The sequence below is a fragment of the Purpureocillium takamizusanense genome, chromosome 2 (genome assembly GCF_022605165.1).
Source record: "Purpureocillium takamizusanense chromosome 2, complete sequence".
NCBI classification, from domain to species: domain Eukaryota; kingdom Fungi; phylum Ascomycota; class Sordariomycetes; order Hypocreales; family Ophiocordycipitaceae; genus Purpureocillium; species Purpureocillium takamizusanense.
This window is the reverse complement of record NC_063069.1, coordinates 4,611,134-4,630,945: the sequence shown is the minus strand read 5'-3', so window position 1 is coordinate 4,630,945 and position 19,812 is coordinate 4,611,134. Positions and strand designations below refer to the sequence as shown.

The following is a 19,812-nucleotide window of genomic DNA, read 5'->3' as shown; positions in this document are numbered from 1 at the left end:
ATTGTTGCCTCGCGGCGGCAAGGGTCTTGTGCATCATCAAGCGGTCGAGAGACGGAAGGGGAGAGAGATTCTCGCGCAGGCGGTAGCATCCGTGGTGATGTGCAGTTGAAACTGTGCGTCACATGCTTGCTCATACTAGTTTTCTACGACTGCTAGCGACTCGAAGGAACTGCTCGTGACGACAAATCTCGCGCCGTCTTTCTCTTATCTCTGGAGGAGCAGCGCCACCGCGTGCGGCGCATGTATGGCGGCATTAGCACAAAGGTACATGCTAGGTCGATCCTGTCTACCCCGTGGGGAAGTTACTGCAGCGCACTTGGCGCGCGCCATTGCGTGGGTGCATGGACATGCTGTCAACGTACATTGCATGCCCATGACCGCGCCGTCGCCGTCGCCGCCACCGCTGCTGCGGCTGCGTTGTTTTGTGAGATGGGGGATTGGATGTTCGTTGTTCGGCTGCTCGACGCGGGCCCAGCCATCCAAGCCAACATTGGACGAGACCGGGATGGCAGTCGGCGGGCGGGCGGGCTCTCTCTCTCCCTCCCCCAGCCGTGAGGCGCAGGCGAGGGATATATCAACAAAAAAGCCCGGGACCCCTTCCCCGGCATCCCGGTGACACAGAGGCAACAGAACAGGTCCGGTCGTTTTGTGACATTCCACGAGCGGGCGACGCCACGACGATAGCAAAGAAGGGGCGCGCCTGCGAAGGGGGCCTTTGGGGCGGTAAGGGGAATGGGGGGGGGGTTGCAAGCTGCCTCGCAGATGATGATGATGCCGTGGGTTGCGTGACGTGCAACCCTCGTCAGGGTAGCAGGCGAATCGGGATGGCTGCTGCCTTCTCTATCAGGCGGGCGTGGCATCGCGTCTCACAACGAGACCGTACCGGACCCTGGATGTGTGCTTTGGACATGCAACGCCACACCGACGCGGACTCGTCGTGCTGCTGCGACGTCCAAGTTTGACGTCTTGTTCCTGTTCACGGGAATGAGAGACGAGGAGGGGGAGGAGGAGCGGGAAGGAAAGCGCGTCAGCAGAGGTCAAACACGACTCACAGACTTTCTTGGTGCTGCCCTAATCGATCCGGCCGCGGGGATTTCTGTCCACCATTGATCCTCCACCCCGGAGAAGTCGCGCCGGCTGATGCGGAGTCAAGATCGTCGTTTGTGCCACACCGTTGGCTGCAGGTCGACGGGCTTGCGGGAGCAGCAAGACCTTTCTGAGGCGCTTATTAGTTCCCTCGGGCACACCAGCGCAAAGAAGTGTGGCTGACTAGGCGACAAAGGCCGGTCGGAGGGGGGGGAACCATCATCTCTTGTTCGACATTCTAGGGTGCACTTCGCCCCAGCTCTGCGGTGTTTTCTGGGAGGTTCAATGGGCATCGGCATGGGAAGATGGGTGGTGTGTGGCAGTGGCGGTGGATGGGGACCGGGGGGGTGGTGGTGAGCTCATGCGGGCGATGGCGAATTTGCCCATGATAGGGGGACCGAACTTTGGCATGATGGCATTTTTTTTTATTTCGCGCGCCCGCAGGAGGAGGGTCAAAGGGTGGCCCAACGTGACAGCTCTGGCAGATGTTTGGTGGAGGGGGGGACCGAGCGAGGATGAATGCACTTTGGGAAATGAGTGACTTTTTGTGTTATGAGTGCGTGTGTGCGTGCGTGTGTGTGCGTGCGTCCCCGCAAGTTCGCAAGCCACCCACGAGGCCCATAAGGCGGTGACGGCTCCAAGGGGACAAGAGATAAGAAAAAGGAGCGCTCCTCCTTTTCTTCCAGGCAGTCAGTGTCTGTTTCGCGTTTTCTTCTCACCCATTGCTGTCGCCCCCCAGGTTGACGCCGACGCCGCTTTGCGGCTTGTCCAACCCGAGCCAAAACGGCAGGGCCTTGTCTGTCTGTCTGTCTGTCCGTTCTCTGGGTGGCGACGACAAGGCGACGCGACGCGGCGATCTCGCACACCGGTGCAGGGCAGACGGACGAAACGCGCTCAATCGGGTTGCTGCATTTGTTTGTGGCCCCCCCTGCCTGCGCGTGTGGAGGGAATATCGCCACCTGCTTCATACCTATACCGGCCTCTTTTTTCTTCTTCTCCTTAACTCCAGTCGCCTCGTCTTCGCTTCTCTTCATATCCGCGGGTCGGACAGAAAGCCAGAATTGAAACCGTACGGCTCTCCGGAATATTCTTGTTATTTTTCTGTTGGAGCCAAAAAGCAAGCAGCTGCAGCCATGTCCAGCACTCCAACCGTCACCACGCCCCTCCTGCCCCGGCGATCCGGCGGCATCCCGGACGCGGATCTGGAGCGGGACCCACAATCCCGGGACCACCCGGCCGACGGCAAGGATCCTCCCCCTCCGCCGACCTTCAATCCGCTGCAGCGCGTTGCCATCTGCACCTTTTCCGCCCTGCACATCCTACGCGGGCTCATCTTCGTCGCGTTTCCCGCCGCCCTCATCGGCATGTCCGCACGTGGCGGCGGCGGCAGCAGCAGCCACCATGGCCAGGACACCACCACAACCGCACCCAACCATCACCACCACCACTACTACCACCTTCTCACGGCGCTGCTGGGCACGCGGGACATTGTCCTCGGGGGCCTGCTCGCCGCCGCTTTTCGCCGCCGCCGCGTTCCCGGCGTGCACCGCGCGCTGGCGGCCAACCTGCTCAGCGACGCGGCCGATACCTTTGTGCTCATCTTCTTCGCCGCGTGCGCCTCGGCCGCCGCACAGCAGCCCCGCCGGTGGCGCCCGGGGAGCCCCGTCGCAGAGATCACCGCCGTGGCCGTCATGGCGACGCTCGAGCACATCACCCTGTGGAGCATGAGCACCGAGACGGGTGTCGGCGGGCTGGGAGGGTTCGGGAGCTCTAGCGGCGGCGGCGGCGGCGGGTCCGGCTTCGAGAAGATGAGGGCGTCGCCGACGTCGGCCTATGAGGCGCGCATGCAGGCCGACGAGGACAAGAAGCGGAGGATGGACATGTGGCTGTCGGACATGAGGCGGGCGGAAGAGATGCGGCAACCTTCCCCCTTGCCGCAGATGCAGTCTCAGCCGCCGCCGCCGCCGCCGCCGCCGAAATAACACCCCGCGCATTGATCCATGACTTGTTTTCCTTCTTTTTATTTTCATTTTTCTGGGACACAGCGAGAGGCAGGGGCAGGGGCGCCGCGGCAACATCTGCTATTTATGATAACGAGGGCTATGCTATAAGCGAACAATGGGTTTCATCAATGACTTGACGGGCCGTGAAGTGGATGCAGAGGGATTGTGTCGGCGTTGAGAAGCATCCGATTGGATTCAAAGCGTGTGCACTTCATAGCGATCTGTTTTGCATAGCCAGCGCGCAAGTGACTTCCTTTTTGCAGCGCGTTGCAACATACTACCCTGCGTGCGTATGGATGTCGTGGAACTGCATTCATGAACCGCACCCTCAGTCACCATGGATCCCGACACACTTGAAATCACATGCAAGGGGTCTATAAAACACTATAGCAGGTTGATGGAAACACGATCATTCATGTCTCGTAGTACCGCAGCCAAATAGCAAGGTCTCAACGCCGGTGACACAGTAAACTGGCACATTGATGCACTGATGACATGCAACGAGCTCGACTGGCGTGTCATATGTAAGATGAAGGATGACGAGTGCTTCGTCTTCCGCATCCCAGTTACTTTGACGCAAAATGTATGGGTAGCGATAGCACAGGTACTACGATTCATGTTGGCGTGTCTCATATGTAGTCCCGGCTATTACTTAGAAGGCAGCCAAATGAAATCCCCAGTCGTGCCGGACGTGTCAAACAAGTTGAAGACCCGGCTTAGACAACAGTTACAGACCCGAGGCCATCATTGCTACCGCGTACTAAAACAAGAGCCGTCCTCGTTGGACGATCGTCAATATGAAATGGAACATTGAAAGAGAAACCATGGCCCAAGAGTCTAAGTTTCTAAACATTCTATCCATCTCGCTGGGCTGATGTCAAGTACTATAGTGTTGGACTTGAGTGGCCTACTAGTCCTTTGAACTTTACGATAAACGGCTGGATTTCAGGATTTCACAAGCCGCAATAACTTGGCTAGCTGCATTGAATTATACAGACATTGGACTCAACTGAGATATTCTAGTTATAGTGCTTCGTACTCATTACTCAGATAGCGAACATATGCGTTGCGAGCAACCTCCAATAGTTTGAGCATGCTTTGAACATAAAGTCCGATAGGCAGGTGCATCAAGACGCGCCCTGTGATGCATCGTACGTGGCCTTTCGAGGAAACACCTCACCGGAGACCTCATGCCTGCTTACTCTGGCCTGCCTGCCCGCCTTTGCACATATATCGAAAGAAAACTTACCCTATGCACCGCATTCGCCACGAAGAGGCTACTTCGGCAGTCCAGTCACGACTAGGCCGAAACGACCTCTCAATTATTGACCATTTCCTCAGTCGCCTATATCAAGAGAGTGTTTGGGGGTTCTCTTATGCTCTCTGACTGCTTTTAGGGCTCGGGGGTTCAAGCGAAGTAAAGTAAATTCCCGAGAAGTCGATGCCTAGTATTGAACATAGGCCTTGACTGTGTTGCACGGGCAGCACTGAGCTCAGTCGTCCACGCCCAGCTTTTTCAATAGCCCAGATACAGTACTAACAGAGATGTGATGCAATTTTGCAGGTCAATATTGCTTTCCGCCGATCTTCCCAAAGTGGACTATCGTTGGTAGTACATAGTATGGCTATTCAATACGCAGGTCCGAATAAGCTCAGGGAACGCGAAGGATTGCACCTGATTCAGTCGTCCTCCAGGAGCCAATGTCCTCGGATCCGCTACTAAGATTTGCTCGTATTTATACGAGCTTTACGCTGTGGGCGGCCAGCGCTGCTCCCAACAGTTTGCTTCTCGGAGTTTGCTGATGTTCATGCCGACGCTTTCTTGCCGGGAGCTTTGTTGTTTGCAGTCGGCCTTGGTCCCCATTCGTACATGTACCGAGCCAAGGCTGTAGGTACAGTACGAATGGTGTAATGGTGTCGAGGATTTCAATGCCGGACTGGGGCTCGACGCTCAGGCCTGTCGCCCGGATGACATGAGCGTGGCAATACTAGCTTAGTGTAAGCTGTGTCTGGGACAGAGCCGGGGCGGGCATTCGACACCGTTTGAGGTCCCACGGTCAACCGCGAGCGCGCGTTCATCATGTTGAGCTGGGAGGGCGTGGGGGGCATGGTCATGGCGTGCCTGCAAACGCCTTTGAAGCGTCGTCGATTTACACGTCCCTCGTGTGCCGTGCGTGCGTGCGTGCGCAGCAGTACTAGCCATGACTCTCATCACTCTGCAAAGTTGAGTCGAGGTGAGACGGTTCTTTGCGGCCGCGAGCCTAGACCCTACGACTGGACTCGGTCACCGGTGTAATGACATGTTAAGAGCGTTGTCGGGCGGAGCGGCTTTGACGTTCTGTGCGCAGGGTTACTTGGCACACCGCAGCATTCCTTCCGCAGCAGCGCTCGGTCATGGGGCACACACCGCAGAGCAGGAGGGGGAGGGGGGGATTGCTGTTGTTGCATCAAACGGGCGCTGGCGCAGATGTCGCGCCCGCTGCGAACTGGTGCCCGTTGCGCGTCGCTCATCAGAGTGGATGGCGTTGCAGCGAGACGGATCACCGTTGTGATCCGGCAAACGTGGTGGGCGAATCGGCAGCCCGCACGGCTCGTTGGTCATCTGAACTAAGAAAGCTTTCGTCTGATGATGGGCCGGCTGATGAGGGAGGGTCCTTGCGCATCTGCTTCTACGTACGTACGTACGTGCTTGTATGATGGCCGCGAATTGGACATGGGATGGCATCAATGGGACAGAACCCATGGACCGTAGACAATAGCACACCGCATCGGCTATGAGCCAGAACGGCTGTGATCGTGAGCCGCCAACATCGTTGCCCGATGTATGTATGCCACGTCCAAGGGCATATTCAGCGACAAGGCCCTGGCCGTAATCGGGTTGAGAACCGGCCCATCCGGGATCCCGGGAGGCACCCCCCACGATGATCCCAATAAATGTGACGAGCGGAGTCCCGATCCTCGGCTGCAGCGGCGCAGCAGCCACCTGTTCGCTTATCCAGATTCTAGATGAGTTGAGCCCTTGTTGATCACATTACGCGAACCAGCTCGGCGGTGCGGCTGTAAGGCTTGAGCGATGCGATGCCGCCTGTGATGAGTTTTTTTTTTGACGCCATCACGCTGCCGCGGTCGATGATGGTCGGTGCAGCGCCGCTGAGCAGGGGGCGCCGCTTCGGCCGACAGAGGACCCCCATCACAAATTACCGAGAGCAGTGATAGGTAATTGCTTCTTTCATCGCCAGTGGCTTGGCCTCTTCCCTTTCAGGCCACCTAGGGCTGCCGAAGGGGGGAGACACGATTCGACTCATGCGTCTTCCGGTGCCTCCCTCCTCTCTCAATCGGACTGGTGGCTTACCCGTAAGTCGCAACTGCCGGCCAGTAGGAGTCGTGTCTCCGCGCGGCATGAAAAGCACTTTGGCTTTGGCGCGAAGCAACGTGCTGCGCATACATACGATACGACTGGAGGATTGATGCCAAGCTGGGAAACCTGCCCCCCCCGCCCCATCTCTCCACGAAAGAGAACGACACACGAGCCCTCTGCGGCATGAGTGTCGCCAAGCGACGACTGAAAAGTCAAGACAGAAGGATTTGCTGCGGAGGGTAGTAGTCGTTGTCATTAAAGTTGGACGACCACACCACAGCAGAAGCGGCGTGACGAGCACCGGATGCAGGCAGGGCCCGACAAGAACACCCATTTGAATCAGCTGATCCCTGCCCACATACATCACTGACCCGCCGCCGCTCTGCTCCACCAGCTTCGGTACTGGACGGTGGTGGTGGTGGTGGTGGGTGGTGGTGTGGACAGGTACGTAGTAACTAGTACGTAGGTATCATCAAGGTTCTCTGGCACCGCGGTGTCGCAAGACGGAACACGGCTGGGAAAAGGTTGCCGGCCTGCCTGGTGCTGCTCGGATGTGATGAATGCAAGTCAATGTGTGTGACCACGGAGACAAGATCGCACCTTTGCCGCACTGCCGGGACGCGCCCGCCATGGGCATGTATACGCGCTGAGTAAGAGTACGTGATGTACGTACGTATTATCCTCGTATTGACACATAGTAATAGTACCTTGCTTACCGAAAGCCACGATGGGCGAACGCGGAAAATCCCTCGGTAGGCAGGTGGCTTGCTCGCTGTCTCTGATGATCTGGCGACCTGATGTGGACTTTGCCGGATTTCCCCTCGTCTTTCTCGGGCGCCCGTGCGCCGGCAACGGCCGTAGGTACTAACTTGCTAGTCGAGGAACCGGGACCAGGGCACAACCGGACGAGGACCCCTGTTCAGACCAATTCGCATCATACAGTACATGCGGGCGGGGCCTTGTTGAAGAGCCATCAGGCTGAAAGCGTTTTCATGTGTTTAGTGAACGGGAGCCAACAGCAAGTACAACGACAGGAATTAAGAAGTGGTTATGGTATGGATGCTCATCGCCATTGCATCAACGACGCCGTCGTTCATCATACATACTACGTCCGCTTACACCCATCAGGCACCCGTGGCTTATCGTCCATCTGGGTCCGCTGTGGCGCGGCGGGCTGGAACCCAGGCCAGACGTCAATCTTTCTGGGGGCCATGGAGATTGATGGGTCGGCGGTCCCTGGCAGCTTGCCCGACCGATTGTTCGACGCAGCTTACAACAGACATGGACTGTGCACGTGTCTGATGCTATGATTCAGGACAAGGATCCAGCATCGACCCGGCTGACACAGGCAGGCCCCTTTGCTGAGTTTCTCAGGGGAGACCCTGGCCGGCGAACGTCTCTCTCTCAACCATGTCATGCCATGCCATGCTATGCCATGCTATGCCATGCCTCGAGCCCACCACATGCCCCGGCACTCGCGAGTGGAAACGCGGAGAGACACAGAAGCAAGGAAATTCCGTCTCACATCTCTCTCCCGATTGCAACAGCCACATGGAACCGTGGCGCGGTCGTGCTTCGGAGGTATTATCCGCAAGGGAGGTGGTGCTTTTCAGTGCGGAATATTGCTTCGTTCGGGCTTGTCGATGGCAATGCACCCTCTTGCCACGATGCCAACGGCGATGGGCGGCTAAAATAAACACCCAGTGTGCAAAAGCACGTACGACCGTGGTCGTTTGCAAACTAAGAGAAGAAGAAGGAGAAAGAAGAAAGAAAAACATTGCACCATTCTCTGGCAGGGATGGCGTCCGTCTCCTACGTGGGTGGCTCATGGCATGGCTTGCTGGGGGCCGCCTGGAGCCCCGTGCCGCCGGCGAGGCGCAAACAGAAAAGCGCAGGGCATGAGCAAGCCCCCCCTCCCCATTTACAACCGTGCTCTGCCCGTGCCGCCTGGGGTTCTTAGCACGTCAGCTCTGTCGCATAGGATTGGTACCGCGTGGAGAGTCCTTTGCCGACTGGTGCTAGGGGCGCCTCCCGTCCGTGGGACCGGCAAGCGTCTGCCATAAACCGAGTCCAGGTGCCGAACCGCCGCCGGCGGATGCGCTCAATTTCGGCGAGTCGACTGCCTGGCGCCTTGCCGATGGTGGAAGTGGCCTGCTCGTCGTCGTCATCGGGTCAGGCCTCTCTCTTCCTGACGTCGTGGATGCTCGTCGTGCTCGCGTTCGTCTGGTGGATGGCTACTAAGTTAACTACCAGACCTACAACCAAGGTGTAACCCAACTTGGGAGTATGACGCGACGCCAGGGGTCCCGGGGAAATTTCTCAGAGGGCTTGCAGAGATGGCATCGACAGCAAAGGCGCCTGCTGTGCGCCTCACTACTACGCCTTGCTTCTGTCAAAAAGAGCCGACGCGAGGGGGGGGCCTTTTCGAAATCTGACAGGCATGCACCCCGCGCCAAGGTAAAAGGACAAAAAGAAAAAGACCTCGTTTACTTCGTACAGGACGCCGGCAATTGCACGTTGGGCAACTGAACAAATCACGATGAGTACGGTAACACAGCGTCGTCTTCCACTGCCATGGCCAGGTAGTACTAGCCCAAGATGCCCCTGGTCTTGCGGGCACCCGTGTCAATGCATTCGACGTGTTTACGCAGGCATCATCCATGTTGACTACCTCCGTGCTAGCACAACATAGGATGCTTCATACGGTCGGATGGACCTGCCGTATAGTGCAGTTAGATTGGTAAAGGAAGATGCCGCATTGTCACGCTGTTGAGCTGATCCGACTGCACGAAGCTTGCCGGACAGGGCATATCAATTCAACAGGAACACCAGACGAGGCTTTCATGTGACGAAACATGAAAGCAGTACGTAGGCGGAAAACGGAAATCGTGCCGACAGGCCTTGCTCAAGCTACCGTCTCAACAGGAAGGAACGGCGAGCGCCACGGACGGCCCGAGGGCAGGAAACCGGACGACCCTTGCAAGATACCGCTGGGCCCAAGCCAGGAATGGCAGGGTCGGGGTCTCAGCTTTCGGCGCCGGCGCATACATAGGCGCTCACTGGCCCGTTCACATGGCGCTTGGATCAGGTGTGACGCCCACCCACCTTCCCATGTGGTCTTGATGATTGATATGTTAGCTGGGCCGCGTAGCTGTCGAGCCCGTCCCGTCGGGTCAACCATTGTTGGTTCCAGGGGCGTCGTGAGGCTGTTCGTACGACGGCCCGACATCACGGGCGATCTTGCATAGGGCAGAGCACCCGGCCCAACAATACCACCGAGATTGCCCACGTGAAATATTGAACGAGAAAGGGGCACTTCACACATGGTGGTGGGACTGGGGACCGCACGCGCACGCAACGGCGGGCGGCAGCAAAGCAAGCCCCTCCTGGCCAGGCACGCGCCGGGGGAGGGGAGGGCCTGTTGGCGGCCGACCGTTTAACCGCAACGCCTTGCCGCCACGAGCAGCCACGAAGAACCCAAGACAGCAGTGATCACTGGATCTAAGTTGCTAGGTCGGGGCGGCGTTCCCCACCGGGCTGCCGGGAGATCGAGGACCGCCAACGAGCGCTAGCTAGCAGCACGGGAAGGGGGAGGGAGGGGGGATCCCAAAGGCGCGGTTGAAACGGGCATGGCGCCTTGCGGGAGCTCAGCCATCCGTGTCGAAGCGAGCGGGGGGGACAGCGGACGGTGTCGGGATGGGCTTGATGACTGATGATGATGATTGTTTGATGGTGGAGGGCCCGAAGCTTTTCATGGCCGCAACATTGACTTTCAGACTGTGGGCGGATGGGCGTGGCAGGGGCGACAAGGTTCGTCCACGAGCGTGGCACGACTCGTGGTCGAGGAGGCTCGAGCCTTTAAGCAAGAGAAACAAACCATCTGCCCATTGACGGGGGAGAGAGCAAAGCAAAAGCCAAGGAACATGAAAGCAAAGCAAAAGCGAGGCAAGGCAAGGCCAAGGCAGAGAGCAGAGCAAAGCAAAGCAAAGCAAAGAGAGACTCAGTCAAGCTGCTACGTAAGTTGCATACTACGTACTTCGTACAGTACTAAGAGGAGCAGAGCAGGCTTGAGGCTTGTCTCACCTCGCCTGGCACAAGCGCGGCGACGATCAGCATTTGCTTGGCCAACCCCAGGCACCGCACCACCACCAAGACAACGAACCAAGCCCGTCCGTCCGTCGATTTTCCCACATCCACCCACACACACATATCCACATCCACACGGACGTCCAGTTGCCAGTCACCCACCCACAGTCATGGTAGGCAAGAGCAAAAAAGCGGCCTGAGACCTTTGACCACCGCCGCCGCCGGAACTGATGAGCGGAGCCGCTCCTCGCCTACACCACACATGTCATGTCCACAAGCTGCCTGTCGTTAAGATTGCCGACCCAGCAGCAGCGAGCACTTGCAGCACCAGCACCAGCACCAGCCGGCGGACAAGGGCTTTCCACCTGACCGGGGCGGACCCCGGCAGCGAGATCCGCCCCATCCATCATCCCAGCCTGGCTCAATGCGGGCGAACGGGCGGGCGAGAGAGAAAGAGAAGAGCGAGAGAGTGTGTGTGAGAGAGAGAGACTTTCTTCGCCTTGTCAACCCTTCAACTTTCCTTTGTCGTGGGTCCTCGTTTGCTTTTTGGGAGACCCCCAAGACGCTGAACCCTCGCAGCAGCGCCCGCACAAGGGTGGTGGTTTCTTGGTGATGTACCATGGGGATCGACAGAAACTCAGAAACCTGGGCGACACCTTCTGTTCACCCCTCGAGACCTTGTTCACCGAGAGAGCCCGCCGCCGCCGCCGCCCGTTACTAGTTACCCCGACCTTTGCGGGCAAACGTCTGTTCGCAAGACCCAAGGCAAGGGTGGCGTTGGCGCTCGCACGCGTGTGAACAAAGTCCCTGGTTGACTCGATCTCGTTTCTCCTCTTCCTACTACTACGACTTACTAGTAGTCGATCCGGCGCGCGCCGTTGCGGCAAAAGGAGCAAGAGACCCTGTCCACCCTCGATCTCGATAAATTATTTATGAGACGCGCGGGCCCTCGCTCCTCCCGTTCCTCTCGATCGGACCCCCGCCTCTTCCTGGTGTCTCTTCTCTGTCCAACGTCCGTCGCGATCTTCCTGCTCGGTTCGTCGACGGCACAGCCGAGCGAGTACCCCCGACTTGCCTAGGGACCTCGTGACGACCTCAACATCGTCACAACACGTCTCGACGCAGCCTTTCGAGCCAGTCCTCTCCTTTCCTCACGGCCCACTGTAGCCTTTCTTTTTCAATTTTCACGGCTCCGGGTCATATCAACCGTTCAACGTTCTTTTTGACCTCCACCCCGCTTCCTACATATCGACTTTTTCATCCGTTTAACCCATCGTCCGCCATCATGGGTTCGGAACTCGGCAACACGCCTGACACGAAGCCCGAGGTTCGCCTCGATGGCGTCGGCATCTTCTATATCGTCTTCGCCGTCGTATGGACGCTCCTACTCTTCAGTGGCATGGTCTTCCTTTGGATGCGCCGGGACATGCCTATCCTTCGCATCCGCGGACTGGGTCTGTCGTTTGCGTCCGTGTGCCTGCTCCACGGGTACTGGCTGGCCGTCTCGCTCGCGTATGTATACGGCCCTCTTATGCCCGAGGTGGCCGAGTACTGGGTCATGGGCGTCTGGCTGCCCTTTGGCATTGCCCTCTTCCAGGCCTCCAACAGCCGCTTCCTCTACGTCGCCAACGCGCAGAAGAAGTATGTCAAGAAGACAGTCGATGTTGGGTGGAACGGCGAGCGGCCGCGGATTCGCAAAACTCTCGTCGCCCGCTGGAAGATGCTCGACTATAGTTTCAAGATGCTCTTCCTCGTCGGCCTCGGCATGGCCTTTCAGGTACGACTCCTTGTGTGATTTCTCTCCTCTTATCTAGTTGTATGCGGTCCGCGCTGACAAGTAATTGTAGCTTTTCCTCACCGTCTTCATGTTCCTCGTCTCGCGCAAGTTCCACCCGTCCTTTGGCATCGCCGGCACCGAGGTTACCGGCACGCCCATGGAACAGAAGACGGCTCAGGGCCGCGGTTGGGAATGGTGGCCGTCCGTCTTCTGGCAGCTCTTCTGGGCCTGGATCGTTGCGCCCATCATCCTCTGGAGATCCCGGGGCCTCCGTGACACTCAGGGGTGGCGCACACAGACCATTGCCTGCTGCGTTTCTGGGTACGTGTATCCGATGACGAAGTTGCTTGCTCTCAACTGACCAAGTCATTATAGATTGCATGCTGCGCCGATGTGGCTGATTGCTCTCTATGTACCTGGCATGGCACCAGTTAACCAGTACTTTATCCCTCCCATGTGGTAAGTCTCATCACGACGTTGTCTTGCAAAACGCGTTTGTCGAGCATTTTCACTGATATATAACCCAAGGATCGTTTTGTCCATCACGTTTTTGGAATTCTTCACCGTCTTCCTGCCATGCTGGGAGGTCCGCAAGCAGAGGGTCCTCTGCCAGGAGACGCTCGACTCGATCGCGCGATGGGAGTCTCGCCAGAAGTGCGCTCCGGCTGGCGCCGCCAAGTCGGTCCACTCGGGCAGCACCGCGGCGTCTTCATGGGCGGGCCGGACCAAGGCCGTCTCCATCAGCAGCTCGGGCGGCAGTATCCTCACCATGGATGCCCTGGAGCACACGCTTGCCAAGAACCCCGAGCCCCTGCAGCACTTTTCTGCGCTGCGCGACTTCTCTGGCGAGAACATTGCCTTCCTGACGCGCGTCCGCGAGTGGCGGGCGACGTATTTGGTGCTCGGCAAGGAGAAGACGGAGAGCGAGAAGGACTCGACCACGACGGCTACACCCAAGCTTTCACGCGAGTGCTACGAGAGCGCGCTGCGCATCTACATGGACTTTATCAGCAACAACAGTGCCGAGTTCCAGGTCAACTTGTCGTCGGCCGACTTCAAGAACCTCCAGGCCGTCTTCGAGCCCGCGGCGCGCGCCATCTACGGCGAAAAGGGGTCGCCGGATCCCGCCACGCCCTTTGACGACACGCCGCGCCACAATGACACGGCCGAGCTGATCCGCTACTGGGGCGAAATCCCCGAGGGCTTTGGCGACGGCGTGTTTGACGACGCGGAGATGAGCATCAAGTATCTGGTTCTCACCAATACGTGGCCCAAGTTCATCAAGGAGAGGCGGTCATTTGATGCGTCAAGCAGCGTGGAATCTGGGAGGCAGTGAGTGATATGGGAAAGACATCCAATGATGCGGTTGATTTACGGCGCGAAATGGGAAACATGACCAACGCCCACTGTATGTTATCCAAGGATACAACAACACGAGGGATTTCTGTTAAAAAAAATCTTGTGCCGCGCTGTCGCATCCAAGTTGAGGACAGCCCATAGCCTCACTCCATGTCAACTCGTCGTCTCATCCGTTCGGACACGCCCTTGGCGTGAAATCTTCCATTCTCCGTCCTCTTTCTTTCTTCTTCTTCGTCATTCCTTCGCTAGCGTTGTGTCCTCATCGGGGACCCCGGGGTTCATGTTGGTAGTAAGCCAAGGCGGCCTTGAGTAACCATTCGTTGTACAATTTTTTCTCTCTCTCAACCGGAAAGAAAATAGAAACCTTTAATTTTTGATCAGTCATTTTCCACTGCGCTGCTGTCTTTCTTTGAAGGGGAACGCGAGCCAACAACACAAACACGTAGCAGCTCGGCTGAGATTGTTGGGGGACCGAATGTTGGTGGCGCCGACGATCCTTCACCCTGGGCGTGAATCGTGTCTGTCCAGTCGGCGTGCCAAACAGACTAATATCGCCGCTTGATGGCTGGTGCGATCCCGAGGGCCGGGTTGCTGGCGACGTGGACAGGCGTAGCCGCTGCTTTTTCTCACGTTCCAGGGGCAGCGATGTCACTTGCCCCTCCTCGTGAACCCTGCTTTGGGTGAGGGGGCGGCGCTGACGCCTGTCTATGCTTTCTTTTGGCGGAGGCGAGGACTGCTACGCTGACTGTAGTCTTTGTTCTCGAAGAGGGCAGGTGGTTGGTCCCAAGGGAGGGATGAATGAGGGTATTCAGAATTTCAGATGAGACAAGGGCTCTCGTGGCACAATCGGGACGTGCGGCGTGGCGTGCGCACGAGTTGTGCCCATGCCTGCACCTTTGGGACCACTCGCAACTCGAGTCAGTCACCTCGTCCGATATGTGCCCTTGATATCTCGTCGAGAAGCCATGGAAGACTGCCAAACGGAATGCCCGTATTATGAAACGTCCCTGGTTAGAGGCCGGGCTGAGGGCACAGTTCAGGTCCCCCCCCCCCTTCCCACCCCGGACCCGGCGGCCGCGATCTGAGGATCCACGGACGGGCCGAAACTTCGATGGACGGCGGCGGGCCCTTCTTAGTAGTAGCAATTTGAAGATCTGGGGACCCGCCTCCTTCGTATCGCTGAAGATTTTTGCCTGCCATCATGCGTCGTGTGGAATCTGCGACGTGGCGGGCCGCCTGGGCATGCCCATACGGTTCCATGATGCTTCACCGTGACGACATGAACCAGCAACGAGAGCGGATGGATGCAAAAACCGGGTAAAAGGGGACGACCTGAAAATGGCGCTTCGTCCGCGGCAAGGATCACCACGGAAGTTCCCAGTAGTCGCGGCGACAGGAATTTGAGACGGTGTGCGAAGTAGAGCTCAGCCCTCTCTCTCTCTCTCTCTCTCTCTCTCTCTCTCCGCGTCTCCATCGCCGCGGGTTGCCCCACGCGCACCGCCTCGGATCGGGCAGTGGCTTCGTATGGGCCGGTCGAGTCTGCGGACGACATGCCAACTCACGAGAGCTCAATCTACGGCAGCTCGTGGCAACACGACCAATGTCTCAGGCGCTGGCAGCCGGATGGGACGCTCGATGGGTCGGGAAACACGACTCCAGGCACAGTCTAGGCCTCTCCCCCCCATCATCAATCCGCCACTATCTTGAACACCTGACACATGACGCCCGGCTTCAGTTGATTTCTCAAAGGGCGCCGAATGGATCCGCAGCGAAGATCCCGTCTTCTCCCTGCCAATGAAGGAGTCAGCAGGATGCCATTCGCGGCGCTCGAGTTCCATACGGCCGATCAAACGGTTGCGACTTGCCTGTACGGTTCCCCTTGGCCCGTGTAAGCTGCCGTATTCACACCCACGATGGAGGCCGAGGGAGGATTATTTGTGTTGATAAGGGGCGAAACGCGTGCCACAGGTCAAGCGCATCAATGCATGGCCGGCAGTGTGTCCTGGATAGATGATAAATCTTCACGGCGATGCCAGGCCGATCACGGAGGGTAGTTGACACTGGAGATCTCTCTCTTCGAGGCAACCCACCACCCGAAGATGCACGTCGGGGACCTGCGAGGGAGGGGGGAGGGGGCGTGTAACTGTATGCGGCCCCCAACCGTTCCTAGACCCCCTGCCTGGTGGCCCCCCCCCCCCCTCCCCTCCCCCTCCCTCCAAGGGACGCACACAGACACACACACACAGACACACACAAGGCCAAGCAAGGTGCCTTGCACAGCCAGAGGCTACTATTTACGTACCTGCTGTTATGGCCAAACCATGCATTGTTGGGTCGCAGGCCGTGTCGAGCACAGCCACGTGGTCGTCCTATGCCCAGGGACGGCTATGTCGTGAGACGCACGCTCTGGGTGTCATTTCACGATGGCCCACGCCCGCCAGTTGGTCAACAGGCGGGAAAGCGGACCCGGCGCGCAGGAGAGTCTGCGAATAACTGGCGATTCCGAGCGTCAAGAATAGAAACAGAAGGATAATTCAGGGTCGACAGCTGGGTCAATGGCACGGCAGGGCAGGGCAGGGCAAGGCAGGGCTGGGCTGTGCCGCGGTGGACTGGATGGGGACCCTCAACTGCAACGCCGTTTGGCCACCAAGGGGAGGGGAGGGAGGGGAGGGGGGTCGTTGGCCGTGGCAAGCATGTTGTTGTTGTTGCATGGACGCATCGTCACCTTCTCCAACCCGCTGCGGGGAGCGGCAGAACGTCTGGCGGGATGGCTGGCTGGCTGGCTGCCTCGAGCCGTTGTCGTCAACGGACACCAGACGGTGCACATGCACTAGATAGCTACAGCTTGATACAGATGGACGACGATGGGAGTTGAGATGGGGAACCGAACTCACACACACACACACACACAAGTGACAAAGGGCTTCTTCACCCCCCTCACCCCCCACCGGAGATGGTGCCCTCTTCAAGTAGGTCGCGGCCCTAAACTCTGATCAACCGCACTGCTGCATCTGAATTTCTTCAACGGTAGCGTGATGCAGCTGTAGCGCCGTCCCGTCCCCTTGGCGAGCAGCACCAGCGCTGCAACTCGGACAACGCAAACATGGCCGCCACCAGACCACTGCATACTAACTTAGTATGTGTGTAGTTACATACATGTATGCAGCAGACCTGCTGCAGGCCCAGTGCGAACGCTACTGACTAACTTAGTTGGGGGCTCCGGGTGGCTGGGCCCGGCTGCCGCCCGACTTGTCCCGCTTCGCCAGAAAGTCGTCAACCCCTCTGCGCTTCTCCTCGGTTCCAAACGTCGCGTAGTAGAGGTTCCTCTCAAAGAGATCGTCGCGGCAGAGGCCGTCAGCTGCCATTGAACCCGCCCACTTCTCAAACGCCCATTGGGGAGGGTAGGGCAGTTTGAGGAGTGGACGGCCCTCGTGTTAGCACATGTCATGGCCTCCATCAATCCCGGTTCCTGTTCGTTTGGGGATACTGCTTTGGGTAATTCGGGGGCTGTGGACAACAATTCGACAAGGCAAAATGGGCATAAAGTTTCGCGTCCACTTTGTCTGCATCTTGACAGGGCAACAAAGATGCAAAGAAAGAAAAAAAAAAGGTTTGGGGTAAAAATAAAAATATCCAAAGGCTGGGCCGGACACGGGGTGGACATACCTCTGCATATGGCTTCTTTAGCAAACTGCAACGCCTCCGGCCCGCGCTCCCCCAGGCCGGCGCCGACGTTGATGGCCTGCTGGAGCAAGTTGCCGTCGTCCACGAGGTCGCACAGCAGCCCGCACGACAGCGCTTCATCGGCCGTAATTGGCCTGCCGAGAAGGATGGTTCGCATGGCCTACAAGGAACACAAAGAGAAAGAAGGAAAAAAAGCCCGCACGTCAGTCTCGGAGTCTTGGGTGGCACAGGCTGCGGAGAAGGGGCTGGGGAGGAGAGGCTGGTGAGGGGGAGGGGGAGGGCGAGGCGCGTAGGGGAGAGAGAGAGAGGCCGACGGGGCTTCAAGCTCGTGTCAGGAGCCCCTCTCTTCCCCTCTCTTCCCCGGTTGATGGGATGATGGCGCTTGTTGGTGTTGTTGCTCCTGCTGGTGCTGTTGCCCCTCTCATGCTACCACTTACACTAGCAGTAGTAGTAAACTGCTTGCTCCGCATATGCAAAGAGAAAGGGCCCCATCCACCAGCAAAGCAGGTCCACCACCACACGGCACGGGAACAACGGGTGGATACAAAGCGGGCAAGGTTCCAGACGCTGCGAAGAACAGCGGCTAACAGGGTTAAGCCGGCCAAGAACAAGAGGGAAGGAGAGTAAAGAGAGAAAAAAAAGGGCTCACCAGGTACTTGCCAACGGCGGCCGTGAGCCGCTGCGTCCCGCCGGCACCGGGAATGAGGCCTCGCTGGGTCTCGGGCAGGGCAAAGTAGGCAGACTTGGCCGCCACAATCAGGTCGCACTGTTGTCGAGACAAGAGGGCGTCGCATTAGCTTCTGGTGCTTTGCTCCAACGACGAGAAAGGATGGGCAGCACAGCATAGGGCGGCGGGCGTGCACGTCGAGGCGCGCGTTGTCCGACGCTCCTCCTCTCCTCCTCCTCGTCGTCGTCGCCGCCAGCATCAGCCATCAGCCATCAGCCATCAGCAATAGTAACACCAGCATCAGCATCAGCATCAGCATTGGCATCAGCTTTGGCATTAGCGGCGGCCGCGGCGGCGACGGCGGCGACGGCGGCGACGGCGGGGGAGGGGGAGGGGGAGGGGGAGGGGGGAAGCACGCAGCAGCAGCCCCCATGCTCGACTCAAAAGGCGCAGCCCATCATCGACAAAGCTGCAGGATCGTGATCAACCTTACCATGAGCGCAAGTTCGAAGCCGCCACCAAGCTGCAGCGGCGCAATAGACACCACACCACCCCCCTGTCAGCCAAAGGTCGAGTCGAGGCATATGCAGCTCGCTCAAAGGGGGACGCTGTCTCACCGCTGGGCCATTGACAGCTGCAACCACGGGCTTGCGCACGGCTGCCACGCCGGAACAGAGATCCTCAAGGTAGCGACACGATCGGGCACCTGCCGAATCGAGGGCCGCAATGTCGTTGAGATCCGCGCCCGCTGTTTTAGAAGGAAGGGCACCCGATGTCAGCAGACTGTGTGTTACGTGCGGGCGGTGGTGGGCATCGGGTTTTGTCCGCATGTGCATGTGCGTGTATGTGTGTGTGTGCCACATGCTATAGGAGGAAAAAGGTTCCGTCATATGAGAAACTTCAATACGCACCGCAGAAGAAGGGTCCGTTGCCGGTGATGACGATGGCCCTGACGCCCGGGTCGGTCGATGCCGCGGACAGCGCGCCGAGGAACTCGGCGATAAGCTGACCGGACAGCGCGTTCCGCTTGCCGGGGCGGTTCAAGGCGATGAGCTTGACGCCATCGACGGGTGACGTGGCTTGGACGAGACCAGCAGCGACAGAGTCAGATCCAGACATGTTGGTAATCGGTGATCAGCTGTCTTCCGAGGGGCCGGGGGACCGGGGGCGCTCTCAGCGTAGCGTCAGGTATCGGGCGGCGGCGGCGGCGGCGGCGGCGGCGGGGGGGACAAAAGGAGGAGGAGCACGAGCTGTTGTGCCGAGTGCGAGATGCGTGTCTCTATTTTTTGCAGCAGCAGGAAAACGACGTGGGCAAAGGGGGCAAAAGGGGGGAGGAGGCGCCAATGAGAAGTGACGGAGCAACAAACAATGAAGAACCAAGAAAGTCTTGCCGGCAATGTTTATGCGGTCTATCTCTTGGGTGAAAGGAAAACGGGATGAGATGGCTGTATCTCTCTGTCAGCGGGCGGGCGGGCGGGCGGCGGCGAACGGACGGAGAGCGGGGGAGCCGGGCTTCTTAGATGGGCCCCCCTCCCCGGCGAGATCAACCCGACCGACGGACGACCTGATGATGAGCAAGCAAGCGAGCGAGAGAGTGAGCGGGGACCAGGGGGGAGGCTGGTTGCCAACTGGCGGTGGGCAACGTCGAGTGTGGATCCTGTGTTGAGACTCTGCCTCTGCCGTGAATGGGGCACAGGTTACAACCCATGTGCCGAGCGGAGGTCAGATTTGGACTCACATTCCGCGCGCGCGTGTGTGGTCTCGGTGTTCACGCTGGGAGGGGGGATACAGT

General features: G+C 58.5%; 3 protein-coding genes across 3 annotated transcripts; 2 read left to right on the top strand and 1 right to left on the bottom strand.

Annotated features, from left to right (window-relative positions):
- The first annotated feature begins 1,754 nt into the window (after positions 1-1,754).
- On the top strand, positions 1,755-3,600 carry JDV02_003187 (uncharacterized protein). Its single transcript, XM_047984291.1, has one exon. The coding sequence runs from the start codon at positions 2,220-2,222 to the stop codon at positions 3,066-3,068; it is 849 nt and encodes a 282-aa protein (XP_047840265.1). The 5' UTR covers positions 1,755-2,219; the 3' UTR covers positions 3,069-3,600.
- Positions 3,601-10,623: 7,023 nt separating this feature from the next.
- Positions 10,624-14,033, top strand: JDV02_003186 (uncharacterized protein). Its single transcript, XM_047984290.1, has 4 exons — positions 10,624-12,310; positions 12,381-12,631; positions 12,686-12,769; positions 12,839-14,033. Exons 1-4 carry the CDS (start codon positions 11,819-11,821, stop codon positions 13,644-13,646), a joined length of 1,635 nt encoding a protein of 544 aa, XP_047840264.1. The 5' UTR covers positions 10,624-11,818; the 3' UTR covers positions 13,647-14,033.
- A 2,556-nt stretch (positions 14,034-16,589) lies between these two features.
- JDV02_003185 (Enoyl-CoA hydratase) lies at positions 16,590-19,488 on the bottom strand. The gene is made up of 6 exons (XM_047984289.1): positions 18,932-19,488; positions 18,638-18,768; positions 18,514-18,543; positions 18,003-18,119; positions 17,336-17,513; positions 16,590-17,027 (listed from the first exon to the last, which is right to left on the bottom strand). The coding sequence occupies exons 1-6, from the start codon at positions 19,137-19,139 to the stop codon at positions 16,876-16,878; spliced, it is 816 nt and encodes a 271-aa protein (XP_047840263.1). The 5' UTR covers positions 19,140-19,488; the 3' UTR covers positions 16,590-16,875.
- Positions 19,489-19,812: the final 324 nt, after the last annotated feature.